Source organism: Bombina bombina, chromosome 1 (assembly GCF_027579735.1).
Source record: "Bombina bombina isolate aBomBom1 chromosome 1, aBomBom1.pri, whole genome shotgun sequence".
In the NCBI taxonomy this organism is placed as follows: Eukaryota; Metazoa; Chordata; class Amphibia; order Anura; family Bombinatoridae; genus Bombina; species Bombina bombina.
In genome coordinates this window covers 1,112,064,339-1,112,078,716 of record NC_069499.1, presented here as the reverse complement: position 1 = coordinate 1,112,078,716, position 14,378 = coordinate 1,112,064,339, and the positions used below count along the sequence as shown (strand labels likewise).

Genomic DNA, 14,378 nt, shown 5'->3' with positions numbered 1-14,378 from the left:
CTTCCAATAAACATTCTGGAATTGAGAGCAGTTCTCAATGCCCTACTGGCTTGGCCTCAGTTAGCAACTCTGAGGTTTATCAGGTTTCAGTCGGACAACATCACGACTGTGGCTTACATCAACCATCAGGGAGGGACAAGAAGTTCCCTAGCGATGATGGAAGTATCAAAGATAATTCGCTGGGCAGAGTCTCACTCTTGCCACCTGTCAGCGATCCACATCCCAGGAGTGGACAACTGGGAGGCGGATTTCCTAAGTCGCCAGACTTTTCATCCGGGGGAGTGGGAACTTCATCCGGAGGTCTTTGCCCAAATACTTTGACGTTGGGGCAAACCAGATATGGATCTCATGGCGTCTCGCCAGAACGCCAAGCTTCCTCGTTACGGGTCCAGGTCCAGGGACCCGGGAGCGGTCCTGATAGATGCCTTGACAGCACCTTGGACCTTCAGGATGGCTTATGTGTTTCCACCATTCCCGATGCTTCCTCGTTTGATTGCCAGGATCAGACAGGAGAAAGCATCAGTGATTCTAATAGCGCCTGCGTGGCCACGCAGGACCTGGTATGCAGATCTAGTGGACATGTCATCCTGTCCACCTTGGTCTCTGCCTCTGAGACAGGACCTTCTAATTCAGGGTCCTTTCAAACATCAAAACCTAATTTCTCTGAAGCTGACTGCATGGAAATTGAACGCTTAATTTTATCAAAGCGTGGATTTTCAGAGCCAGTAATTGATACCTTAATACAGGCTAGGAAACCTGTTACCAGGAAAATTTACCATAAGATATGGCGTAAATATTTACACTGGTGCGAATCCAAGGGTTACTCATGGAGTAAGGTTAGGATTCCTAGGATATTGTCTTTTCTACAAGAAGGTTTAGAAAAGGGTTTATCTGCTAGTTCGTTAAAGGGACAGATCTCAGCTCTGTCCATCCTTTTACACAAGCGTCTGTCAGAAGTTCCAGACGTTCAGGCTTTTTGTCAGGCTTTGGCCAGGATTAAGCCTGTGTTTAAATCTGTTGCTCCGCCGTGGAGCTTAAACTTAGTTCTTAACGTTTTACAGGGTGTTCCGTTTGAACCCCTTCACTCCATTGATATCAAGCTGTTATCTTGGAAAGTTCTGTTTTTAATGGCTATTTCCTCGGCTCGTAGAGTCTCTGAATTATCAGCCTTACATTGTGATTCTCCGTATCTGATTTTTCATTCAGATAAGCTAGTTCTGCATACTAAACCTGGGTTCTTACCTAAGGTAGTCACTAACAAGAATATCAATCAAGAGATTGTTGTTCCATCATTGTGTCCTAACCCTTCCTCAAAGAAGGAACGACTTCTGCACAATCTAGATGTAGTCCATGCCCTGAAATTTTATTTACAGGCAACTAAAGATTTTCGACAAACTTCTTCCCTGTTTGTCGTTTATTCTGGACAGAGGAGAGGTCAAAAAGCATCTGCTACCTCTCTATCCTTTTGGCTTCGTAGCATAATACGTTTAGCCTATGAGACTGCTGGACAGCAACCTCCTGAAAGGATTACAGCTCATTCTACTAGAGCTGTGGCTTCCACTTGGGCCTTTAAGAACGAGGCCTCTGTTGAACAGATTTGCAAGGCTGCAACTTGGTCTTCTCTTCATACTTTTTCCAAATTTTACAAATTTGACACTTTTGCTTCTTCGGAGGCTGTTTTTGGGAGAAAGGTTCTTCAGGCAGTGGTTCCTTCCGTATAGAGATCCTGCCTGTCCCTCCCGTCATCCGTGTACTTAGCTTTGGTATTGGTATCCCATAAGTAATGATGACCCGTGGACTGACTACACTTAACAGGAGAAAACATAATTTATGCTTACCTGATAAATTCCTTTCTCCTGTAGTGTAGTCAGTCCACGGCCCGCCCTGTTTTTTAAGGCAGGTCTAAATTTTTTAATTATACTCCAGTCACCACTGCACCCTATAGTTTCTCCTTTCTCGTTTGGTTCCTGGTCGAATGACTGGGTGTGACGTAGAGGGGAGGAGCTATATAGCAGCTCTGCTTGGGTGATCCTCTTGCACTTCCTGTTGGGGAGGAGTTAATATCCCATAAGTAATGATGACCCGTGGACTGACTACACTACAGGAGAAAGGAATTTATCAGGTAAGCATAAATTATGTTTTTTGGTATCAATAACAAGCCTCTATGTAAAAATGAAGTATACCTAACTGCCAATGCGGTGTTACACCTCCGCAAAATGTTTACTATGTGACGATTACGTTACTATGGAAACCTAACAACATAAGAAGCGTTGTTCTACGCTGGGCTGGCTCTATGCCCTGACAAAGTCACGTACTAAGTGACGGAAACGCGTCGGTGGGCGTGTCCTCAGAGAACGATGTGTGGTCTAACAAACACATAGCACTTTAGCGGTGTTAGGATATCACATTGGATAATTTGTTTCAAAATAAGGAGCGAATAATTAGGCTATTACGCTGAAATCTGATACAATTCTGGCTGATCTAGCTTATACCATATGTTCATTATGCAATAATTTTAATATGCGGTCTAATAATTATCGCTTACTTTATAGCTTATTTTATAGCAAACAATGGTAGATAACTTAGTTTGCCTGTGAAACAAAGGAGACCTTTTAATTATTGATCCATTTAATACAAGTATTGTAATCCAACCGTTTATTGCTATGAGAATGCATGTATGTATACATAGGGATTAAGCTAGAAATCGGCTGACTTTGTTGAATCAAAGCAGTACGCAGGCAGGAGGATGCCTTTGAGCGCTTAGTCTGTTTGCAATCTGTGTGAATACTATTGTGAAGTGTGGGATATGATACTGTAAGACATCCTGACTCTAGCATTACCCTTATCTTAACCATTTACTCTCTCTGGGACACTAGCCCTCTATTATTTTAATTAGTAAGATGCCTAATTTTGGATTAATTGATTAAAGAGTTTGGAAGTGTGCATTCCCATCTCTGTAAATCCTTTAGAGCATTTTGCTTTGTTATGTCCATTTGTATATATGTTTAATAAAGTGTAATTTTTTAACCAATTTCACTTTGATAATTTAGTGTATAATTCTACACTTGACTTCAATGTCATAAATCCCCTATTTTTTCCTAATCTTGTTATAAAACAATGTAAGACCTGTGATTTGACACTCCCAAATTTCTTCTTGGGTTTCAGACAAGAAGTTCTCGACATCCACAAAGCTCTCAACCTGGCCTTGCTGACCAAGCAGCTAAACTGTCCTTTGCATCAGCCGAATCACTAGAGACCATGTCGGAAGCTGAGCTACCGTTGGGCTTCAATAGGATGAATAGATTCCGACAAAGCCTTCCTCTGTCTCGCTCCACCAGTCAGACCAAGTTGCGCTCACCAGGTTTGTACCTTACCATGTGTTACTGTTGCACAAACATTTAAATGAAAGAATAGAAGGAAACTTTATTTGTCTCAGATATTTGTTTTTATGAATTATATCAGTGTGACTTTGCAAACAAAGAATTGTAACAAACATTATCTCAATATGAAATACTATATTAAAGATTGACTTCAAGTAGTCCAGGAGTATTGTATTCTAAACAGCTCTTCATTTATTCTTGACAATCCATTTCTTAAGCAATATTTCCTTCTAAATATGAGGAGAGTCCACGGCATCATTCCTTACTGTTGGGAAATACTGAGCCTGGCCACCAGGAGGAGGCAAAGACACCCCAGCCAAAGGCTTAAATATTCCCCCTACTTCCCTCATCCCCCAGTCATTCTTTGCCTTTCGTCACAGGAGGTTGGCATAGAATTGTCAGAAGATTCAGAGTAGTTCCTTATGAAGGGTATCTACCCTTCGAAATGGGACTGGAGTTTTAAGTAGTTTTGTCAGCCTCACAGTGAGAGCATTGACGAAAGTTAGGGTCTGGAGATGCAGGGAAAGTCTTTCTGCGAACCCATCCAGACTTGTATTAACAGCTCCTAAGCAATCAGTGTTGATGTGTTTCACTGCCTGCTTTCATCACTCAAGTCCATGTCAGGAGCGATGCTACAAGACTGTCAAACTTGAGAGACTGTGTTCCTGTTCCATGACATAGATTCCGGTAAGATCGTTACAGTTTTTATACACATATGATAACGCAAGAAGACAGGGTCACAGTGTGGCTCCTTTTATCTGTATGGAATCAAGGTTTAATATCTCCGGAGGGGGATTATTAAACAGGGGGAATTAATCACATAATTGTATTTATTATGATTATTCTGCGACATGTGTGAGATGAGGCTTAGTCAGATGTTGGAACATACAGGTTTTACTTTTGTTTTGGTAAGCTGCGCAACCTTAACGCTTGACACGCCTTTTCTTATAGCAGGGGTGGTCCTACATTGTGCACCACGTGACCGGATGTGGTCACACTGATTTCCTCTTTCTTGACCATGCGGTTTACAGGAGACTAAACTTTTTTCTCTGTTGAGCCTGGGTCATAGGAGGTGGTGAGTGCCGCAGCCATTGGGGGTATAAAGATGCTGTTTTATCTTATTATCAATAGTCTGCTTTATAAGCGCAACCTAAGAAGGATTCTTAAGCGTTAGAGGGTACTCCCTCTTTACCTAAGTCTAATACCTGTCTATATTGTGAGGAGGCCACATATACCCGCCTTCTCAATTATGTTCCACATGCCTTGATAATGTAATCATGTCAAAGAAGGTTAATATGTTTAGTACCACTGAGCCGTCCACCTCTGAGGAATCTCCGTCCCGTGAGGTGCACACCCTACAGTCATCTCCCAATACACATGCAGCTTCCCGTAGCACTCCTAATCCTCCATCTGGAGGGGCACTTTTACCGCCAAATTTTGCTGAGCAGTTGGCCAGAACCAGAGGTATTGCAGTAGCACCATACTTGGATGACATTATGGTTCAAGCACCCTCCTGTCGTCTGGCAGAGGTCCATTTGAAGGATCTTCTACTTCTTCTATCTCATTGATGGAAGATAAACTTAGAAAAGAGTTCTCTTACTCCCAGTTCCAGAGTAGAATTCCTGGGTACTGTAATAGATTCCATATCCAAGAGGATTTTTTCTTACAGACCAGAGACGTTGCAAGCTAACGTCTGCTTCCAGACCTCCTTAAGGTCCTCTGTGGCTCGTTGTATGGAGGTGATTGGTCTCATGGTGTCCTGCATGGACATCATTCCTTTTTCCAGGTTCCATCTCAGACCACTTCAGCTGTGCATGCTGGGACAGTGGAACGGCGATCATTCGGATCTGTCTGAACAGATTTCTCTGGACAACTGGTTAAGAGAATCGCTCTCTTGCTTGCTCTGTCCAGATCACCTGTCCCAAGGGACATCCTTCTTGAGACCATCCTGGGAGATTGTGACTACAGAAGCAAGTCTATCAGGATGGGGAGCTGTTTGGGGTGCCAGAAAGGCACAGGGCCTGTGGACTTTGAGAGGAATCTCTCCTCCCTATCAACATTCTGGAACTTTGAGCAATCTTCAATGCTCTAAGGGCTTGGCCTCTTCTGGGTTTGTCCCAGTTTATCAGATTCCAATCAGACAACATAACCTCTGTGGCTTACATCAACCATCATGGGGGAACAAGGAGCTCCCTAGCAATGAGGGAAGTATCTCGGATTCTGGAATGGGCAGAGGCCCACAACTGCTCGCTGTCAGTGATTCACATTCCGGGTGTGGACAACTGGGAGGCGGATTTTATCAGCAGACAATTCTTTCATCCGGGGGAATGGTCTCTCCATCCCTATGTGTTTGTGGATATTTGCGACAGATGGGGGGCGCCGGAGATAGATCTCATGGCGTACCGGCTCAATTCCAAGCTACCCGTGTATGGCCCCGGTCCAGGGATCCTCAGACGGAGCTAATGGATGCATTAGCGGTGCCTTGGAGGTTTAATCCAATTTACATTTTTCCACCGTTACCATTTCTCCCTCGTGTAGTGGCCTGCATCAAGCAGGAGCAGGCATCAGTGATACTGATTGCTCCATTGTGGCCACGAAGGATGTAGTTTGCGGAGCTGCTTGGGATGTCCTCATCTCCTCCATGGAGGTTACCTTGTTGCAGGGATCTGCTGGAACAGTGTCCCTTTGTTCATCAAAATCTAGATTATCTGAGGCTGTTTGCGTGGAGATTCAACGCTTAGTCTTAGCCAAGAGAGGCTTCTCTGAGAGGGTTATTGACTCTCTCATTCAGGCTCGTAAACCTGTTACTTGTCGCATTTACCATAAGGTGTGGAAAGCTTACTTGTTCTGGTGTGAAGAGCGTGGTTTCGCCTGGCATAAGGTCAAGACTGCCAGGGATCTTTCCTTTATCCAGGAGGGTCTGGAGAAGGGCCTTTCTGCCAGTTCCCTGAGGGGACAGATTTTGTTATGCTGCACAAGAGGCTTGCAGAGCTTCCTGAAGTGCAATCCTTCAGGATCAGACCTATGTTTAGATCTAACGCTCCACCTTGGAGTTTGAATCTTGTTCTTAAGTTTTTGCAACAGACTCCGTGTGAGCCTATGCATTCGGTTGACATTAAATTGTTGTCCTGGAAGGTTCTTTTTTTATTGTTTATTGCCTCGGCACGCAGAGTTTCTGAAATGGTGGCCTTGCAATGTGAGCCTCTTTATCTGGTGTTTCACTCGGATAAGGCTGTCCGACGTACCCGCTTGGGTTCTCTTCTTGGGTTCTCTTCCTAAGGTGGTGACATCAATCAGGATATTGTGGTTCCTTCCTTGTTTCCTAATCCTTCTTCTTCGAAGGAACGTTTACTTCATACTCTGGATGTGGTTCGAGCTTTGAAGTGTTATCTTCAAGGATTTTAGACAAACTTCGCCCTTGTTTGTTATCTACTCTGGGAAGCGTAAGGGTCTGAAGGCCTCTTCGACTTCTTTATCTTTTTGGTTGAGGAGTGTTATACGCTTAGCTTACAAGTCAGCATGACTTAGACCTCCTCAGAGGATTAAGGCTCATTCCACTAGAGCGGTGGCTTCCTCTTGGGCCTTTAAGAACGAGGCCTCTATTGATCAGATTTGTAAGGCGGCTACCTGGTCCTCCTTACATACTTTTTCTAAATTTTACAAATTTGACGTTGTTGCTTTGGCTGAAACAGCTTTTGGGAGAAAGGTTTAACAGGCTGTGGTGCCCTCAGATTAGGGTCTGCCTTTTCTCTACCCCTCACGTTATCATTCAGTCTCCTCTAGAGCTTGGGTATAGTTTTCCCAACAGTAAGAAATGATGCCGTGGACTCTCCTCATATTAAGAAGGAAAACATATATTATGCTTACCTGATAATTTAATTTCCTTCTGTATGAGGAGAGTCCACGGCCCCCGTCCGTATACTCTGAGGGGCGAACTAAAATTTGTTTTTCTCTTCCGGCACCATTTATACCCTGATATTTCTCCTACTGTTCCTTATTCCCTTGGCAGAATGACTGGAATATGAGGGAAGTAGGGGGAGTATTTAAGCCTTTAGCTGGGGTGTCTTTGCCTCCTCCTGGTGGCCAGGTTCAGTATTCCCCAACAGTAAAGAATGATGTCGTGGACTCTCCTCATACAGAAGGAAAAGAAATGATCAGGTAAGCATAATTTATGTTTTTCTTATGCTGCTACACTATGAGCCTAGTTCTCTAAATTCACCAACATGAAGTGTCACCCAACCCTTGCATAGACAAACCTCACTCGGTTCTCTAACCTAGAAGTCCCATTAAGTTGAGAGGAAATGTGAATGTGACAGGGAGCACCTGACACTGATAGCATTTTTTAAGCAAATACAAATCTATTTGTGCCTTTTTCAGAATATGTTAACTTACATGTGTTTCTAGTATATATATATATATATATATATATATATTATATCAGTGTATTAAGTGCATTAAGACAATATGGCCTGTTCAACTTGTAGATCTCACTAATTTATTTTACCAAATGTAAGCTGGCGATTAGACATGTGCATTAATTTGCTAAACAAATGCTGAATAGGGTCGCTGGTGGTGGCATAAATGATAGAGTCCTACAAGCTGAACATGCTTACAGAATATGAAATGACCTGTAAGAGAACTTTAGTCACCCTCAAGAGAAGCTCCTCTCCACTCAACAAGGCTGCAAATGTTGTATTTTAAATACAATTTTAACTTATATGTATTTTGAAATTATATTTTACATTATATTCAGCATTTACTTAAACATTAAATCGTGTGTATTTAAATAACCTTTTAAATTTGCCTTTTGCAGCACACTTTTAATATGAATTATGTGCAATTACTACAGTTGTTAATGCGTACTTTGATTACACTTTTATATTGCACTTTTAATACACTTTTCCTTCCTAAGATAGGGAGAGTCTACGGCTTTATTCCTTACTGTTGGGAAATACAACACCTGGACACCAGGAAGAGGCAAAGACACCCCAGCCAAAGGCTTAAATATCCCTCCCACTTCCTTATTACCCCATTCTTTGCCTTTCGTCACGTTAGGAGGCAGCAGAGAAGTGTCAGAAGATTCGGAGAGTCCTGTAAAAGGGTATCTGCCCTTCGAGATAGGACTGGAGTTTTAAGTAGTCATGTCAACCTCTTTGTGAGAATATTGATGGAGATGCAGGGAATGTTTTTTTTCTGCAAAACCATCCAGACTACTGCTAACAGCTCCTAAGCAATCAGTGTTGACGAGTTTCACTGCCTGCTTTCTCTCACTCAAGTCCATGTCAGGAGCGCTGCTATAAGACTGTCACACTTGATAGGCTGTGTTCTGTTCCACAGCATGGATCCTGGAAGTAAGATCATTTCAATTTTTACACATAAAACGCTATAACAGGGTCACAGTGTGAATCCTTTATACCTTGATAGTATCCAGGGTTAATATCTTCTGAAGGGGGTTTATTGAACAGTTGGGTTTAATTAATCAGTGTGTTAATTATTTACATGCTGCTTTGTGTGATTTTTTTCTTGAGCTGATAGACTGTGTGTTTTTGGCTGGAACAAATAGGTTTCACTTTACTTGCTGTACTTGTAATAACAGGGGAAGTACTGTCTTGCACTCCATGTGACCGGGTGTGGTCTATGTTCATTTCCTGCTTTCCGGCTGAGACTTGAACCCGAGGAGAGCATTTCCTCTGTTAACTGTCTGGGTCTAGGAAGTGGTGAGTGCCCCAGCCTTTGGGAGTATAAAGGTGAAGTTTCTATAATAAAAACGTTTTTATTTGTGTCCTTCTGTGAGTATAACCTGAGGACTCCTTCTGTACTAAATCATACCTGTTTATATTGTGAGGAGGCCATGGTTTTCCCGTCCACATAATTATGTTCCACATGCCTTAACACCGTTATAAAGTCTAAGAAGGGAGACAAGCCTGCTAAGGCTCTTAGTCCCTCTGAGCCGTCTACCTCTCAGGACTTGGCATCCCGTGAGATTACTACCCTTGCTACATTATCCACTCCACATGCAGTTCCCCGTAGCACATCTAATCCTCCATCTGGAGGGGGCCTTCTTCCTGTGGACTTTGCCGCACAGTTACAAATAGCGGTGTCTGTGGCCCTCAGTGCATTACCTCGCTCTAACAAACGCAAGAGAAAGGTTAAACATAGCTCTCTTGACCCGGAATTATCTAAATATTTATCGGATTTAGATATTATGTCCCAGTTATCCGATGATGAGTTAACCTCTGTAGCTACAGAGGGTAAACTTTCTGGGTCGGAGTCCTTGCTGCGGTGGAACCGTCCTTTAGATGTAAAATTGAGCACTAGCGTTTTTTATTAAAGGAGGTTCTGTCTACATTAGAGGTTCCAGAGGCCGCGCTGTCTGAAGAACCTATGATACCTAAATTAGACAGAGTTTACGAAAACAGGAAAGTTCCTTTGACTTTTCCTATGCTGGTTAAGATGGCGAACATTATTAAGAACGAATGGGAAAGAATTGGTTCTTCCTTTTCCCCCTCGTCTACTTTTAAAAAGTTATTTCTGTCCTTACCAAAAATTGAGAACAAAGCACACAGCGCACTGGTGATGCTAAACAGCGCCAAACTGTTAATCCCTAAAAATTGGAAATCACGAACTACACCAACGTTAGGGGGCTGGAAACGGCAGTTAGACACACTATTACATCTAGAGAGATATCATCATATGCAGATGGGGACTACCGACATACATGAACTTATGCTAGAAACTTGGACGGCCAATCGGGTGACTGAGCGCACGAGGAAAACCTGATGGGGGGGTTTATATATCGGACCTATGGGATCATGCCCTCCTTTTGTTACCTATATATGCCATTTAAACATTGGCCATATTGCTCGATAGGGAGGGATGCTCCCTTGGACTCTCACCATTGATATCTTGAACAGTTTCTATTTGTATAGATTTCTTATAGCCTGCAATGTAAGGAATGTATAGTGAAGTTAAGACATTTATCTTGTTAAGATTGTTAAAAAACAAAAAAGACAAAAGTAGTATGAAACTTTGTATTTGACATCTATGTTCCCCGGGACTCTGAATTACCTATCTTCAACAGGTACTGTTGTGCCACAACATGTTACTGTTTTTGGATACTACTACCACTGCTCCTAGATATATGCCATGCTACTTGTACTATTCTTTCCACAAAAGACCCACACGGGACTTGGACTAAGCTGAAAAGTCAAAGACACAGATATCACTCCTGCTTTCATACTATTGTACCTGAGACACAGTTTTATGTTTGATTTGTATTGTAAACAACTTTCACAATAAAGCTTGTTGAAAATAAAAATAAAAATTTGTTCCCGGACTCTCAACTGGATTTGTGGGGCTCCATTCCTAAGGTGGATTGTGCTATCTCTACACTTGCTAAACGTACTACTATACCTCTTGAGGATAGTTCTTTGTTCAGAGAGCCGATGGATAAGAAAATGGAAACCTTTCTGAGAAAGATGTTTCAACATACAGGATTTTTGTTTTAACCAGCGGCTGCTGGTACCTACTGGTGCGACTCTTAAAGCTCTGAGAATTGCTAATTCTTTTATCTATGATGCGAACATGCAAATTATTTGCCTATTTGCAAAGGCCTCTGGCTTTGCGGTCCTAGACTGCCGAGCTCTCTGGTTGAAATCTTGGTCTGTGGATATGACTTCTAAGTCTAGACTGCTTTCTCTTCCCTTCAAGGGAAAGATTTTATTTGGTCCAGGCCTGGACTCCATTATTTCTACGGTTAAAGGAGGCAAGGGTGCCTTCCAACCGCAAGATAAGAACAAGTCAAAGGGATGACAATCTTCTAATTTTCGTTTCTTTTGTTCTGACAAATCCCAAAGACAACAATCCTCCTCCAAGCCCGAGCAACCCAAGAGTACTTGGAAACCGGCTCAGTCCTGGAATAAATCCAAGCAAAATAAGAAGCCCGCCGAAAACAAGTCGGCATGAAGGGGCGGCCCCCGATCCGGGATTGCATCGTGTAGGGGGCAGACTGTCTCTTTTCTCACATGCCTGGTTCAAGGACGTACAGGATATGTGGGTCCTGGAGGTGGTATTTCAAGGATACAAGAAAGGCTTCAAATCTCATCCGCCAAGGGACAGATTCCTTCTCTTGAATCTGTCTACCAGACCAGAAAAGAGGGATGCCTTTCTAGGGTGCGTTCGGGATGTATCCTCCTTAGGAGTTGTTGTCCCAGTGCCTATCGAAGAAAGAGGTTTGGAGTTTTATTCAAACCTTTTCATGGTCCCAAAGAAGGAGGGAACTTTCCGCCCAGTTCTGGACATAAAGTAATAAACAAATTTCTCAGTGACCCTTCCTTCAAGACGGAGACAATAAGGTCCATCCTTCCTTTTATTCAGGAAAGCCAGTTTATGACCATTATAGATCTGAAGGACACTTACCTTCATGTTCCAATCCCCAGGGAACACTTTCAGTTCCTGAGGTTTGCATTCCTGGATCAGCACTTCCAGTTCATTGCTTCTGTTTGGCCTAGCTACTGCTCCAAGAATCTTTACAAAGGTTCTGGGGGCTCTTCTAGCCATTGCTAGAACTCAGGGTATGGCAGTAGCCCCATGCTTGGATGATATTCTGGTGCAAGCACCATCCTTTTGTCTTGCGGAAGAATTCTCAGAGTCTCTTTTCAGTCTTCTTCAATCACATGGATGGAATATAAATTTGGAAAAGCGTTCTCTTATCCCAAGTACTAGGGTAGAATTCCTGGGAACTATAATAGACTCCATATCCATGAGGATATTTCTAACAGACCAGAGATGGTGCAAGCTAACTTCGGCTTGTCTTGCCCTCCGGACCTCCTTGAGTCCCTCTGTGGCTCAGTGAATGGAGGTGATTGGTCTCATGGTGTCCTGCATGGACATCATTCCTTTTGCCAGGTTCCGTCTCAGAGCTTTACAACTGTGCACGCTGAGGCAGTGGAACGGCGATCATTCAGATCTATCTCAACAGATTGTATTAGACTGCCAGTTGAGAGAATCGCTCTTGGTGGCTCTGTCCAGATCATCTGCCCCGAGGGACATGCTCCTTAAGACCATCCTGGGAGATTGTGACTACGGACGCAAGCCTATCCGGATGGGGAGCTGGTCGGGGTGCCAGGAAGGCACAGGGGTTGTGAACAATCAATATTTTAAACTACAGGCAATCTTCAAGGCCTTGAAGGCTTGGCCACTTCTGAGTTCATCCCAGTTTTTCAGATTCCAATTAGACAATATAACTTTGGGGGCTTACATCAACCATCAGGGGGGAATGAGAAGTTCCTTGGTGATGTAGGAAGTATCTTAGATTCTGGAGTGGGCGGATGCCCACAGCTGTTCGCTGTCAGCGATCCACATTCCAGGTGTGACAACTGGGAGGCGGATTTTCTCAGCAGGCAGTCCTTCCATCTAGGGGAATGGTCTCTCCATCCTGTGGTGTTTGCAGAGATATGCAGCAAGTGGGGGATGCCGGAGATAGATCTCATGGCATCCTGCCTCAATACCAAGCTGCCCAGGTATGGGTCGAGGTCGAGGGATCCACAAGTGGATCTAATAGATGCACTAGCAGGTTCAAACTCATATCTTTTTCCTCCATTACTGCTTCTTCCTCGAGTGGTGGCCCGCATCAAACAGAAGCGGTTATCAGTAAACCTGATTGCTCCATCGTGGCCGTGAAGGACGTGGTTTGCGGATCTAGTGGGGATGTCCTCATGTCCTCCGTGGAAGTTACCTTGTTGCAGAGACCTGCTGATATAAAGTCCATTTGTTCATCAAAATCTTGATTCTCTGAGACTGACTGCATGGAGATTGAACACTTAGTCTTAGCCAAGAGAGGTTTCTCTTAGAGTGTCATTGATACTCTTATTCAAGCTTGTAAACCAGTTAGTCTGCGTATCTACCACAAGGTGGGGAGGACCTACTTATTCTGGTGTGAAGAACGTGGTTTTTCCTGGCACAGAGTTAAGGTTGCTAGGATCTTATCTTTTCTCCAGGATGGGCGGGAGAAGGGCTTTTTCTGCTAGTTCCCTGAGGGGACAGATTTTGGCCCTGTCAGTTTTATTGCACAAGAGACTGACTGAGCTTCCAGACGTGTAGTCCTTTGTTAAGGCTCTGATTAAGATCAGACCTGTGTTTAGATCTGGGGCTCCTCCTTGGAGCCTAAATCCTGTTCTTGGGGTTTTGCAACAGGTTCCGTTTGAGCCTCTGCATTCCTTTGACATTAAATTGTTATCTTGGAAGGTTCTCTTTTTATTGGCTATTGCCTCTGCGCAAAGAGTTTCTGAGATCTCTGCTTTGCAATGTGAGCCCCCTTATCTGATTTTTCATGCAGATAAGGCAATTTTGTGTACTAAATTAGGGTTTCTTCCTAAGGTTGTGTCAGATTGCAACATCAATCAGGAGATTATGGTTCCTTCCTTGTGTTCTAATCCTTCTTCATGGAAGGAACGCTTACTTCACAATTTGGATGTGGTTCCGCCTTGAAGTTATATCTTCAGGCTACTAAGGAGTTTAGACAATCTTCCTCTTTGTTTGTTGTCTATTCGGGGAAGCGTAAGGGGCAGAAGGCTACTTCGACTTCCCTATCTTTTTGGTTAAGGATGGTCATCCGCTTAGCTTACGAGACAGCGGGACATCATCCTTCTGAGAGGATAACGGCTCATTCCACTAGAGCAGTGGCTTCCTCTTGGGCCTTTAAGAACGAGGCCTCTATGGATCTGATTTGTAAGGCGGCTACCTGGTCCTCCTTACATACTTTTTCAAAATTTTACAAGTTTAATGTTTTTGCTTCGGCTGAAGCAGCTTTCGGGAGAAAAGTTTTGCAGGCTGTGGTGCCCTCAGAATAGGGTCAGCCTCTTCCTTTTTGTTCCCTCCTGTTATTCATTCAGTGTCCTCTGGAGCTTGGGTATAGTTTTCCCAACAGTAAGGAATGAAGCCGTGGACTCTCCCTATCTTAGGAAGGAAAACATAATTTATGCTTATCAGATAAATTTA

At 43.4% G+C, this 14,378-nt stretch overlaps 1 protein-coding gene across 1 annotated transcript in view; it reads left to right on the top strand.

Annotated features, from left to right (window-relative positions):
* Positions 1-14,378, top strand: part of SRCIN1 (SRC kinase signaling inhibitor 1) — a 412,206-nt gene that overhangs the window by 156,301 nt on the left and 241,527 nt on the right. The window contains exon 3 of the mRNA XM_053697741.1: positions 3,166-3,361. Within this exon, the coding sequence (XP_053553716.1) occupies positions 3,166-3,361 (196 nt within the window). The remainder of the gene's footprint in view (positions 1-3,165; positions 3,362-14,378) is intronic.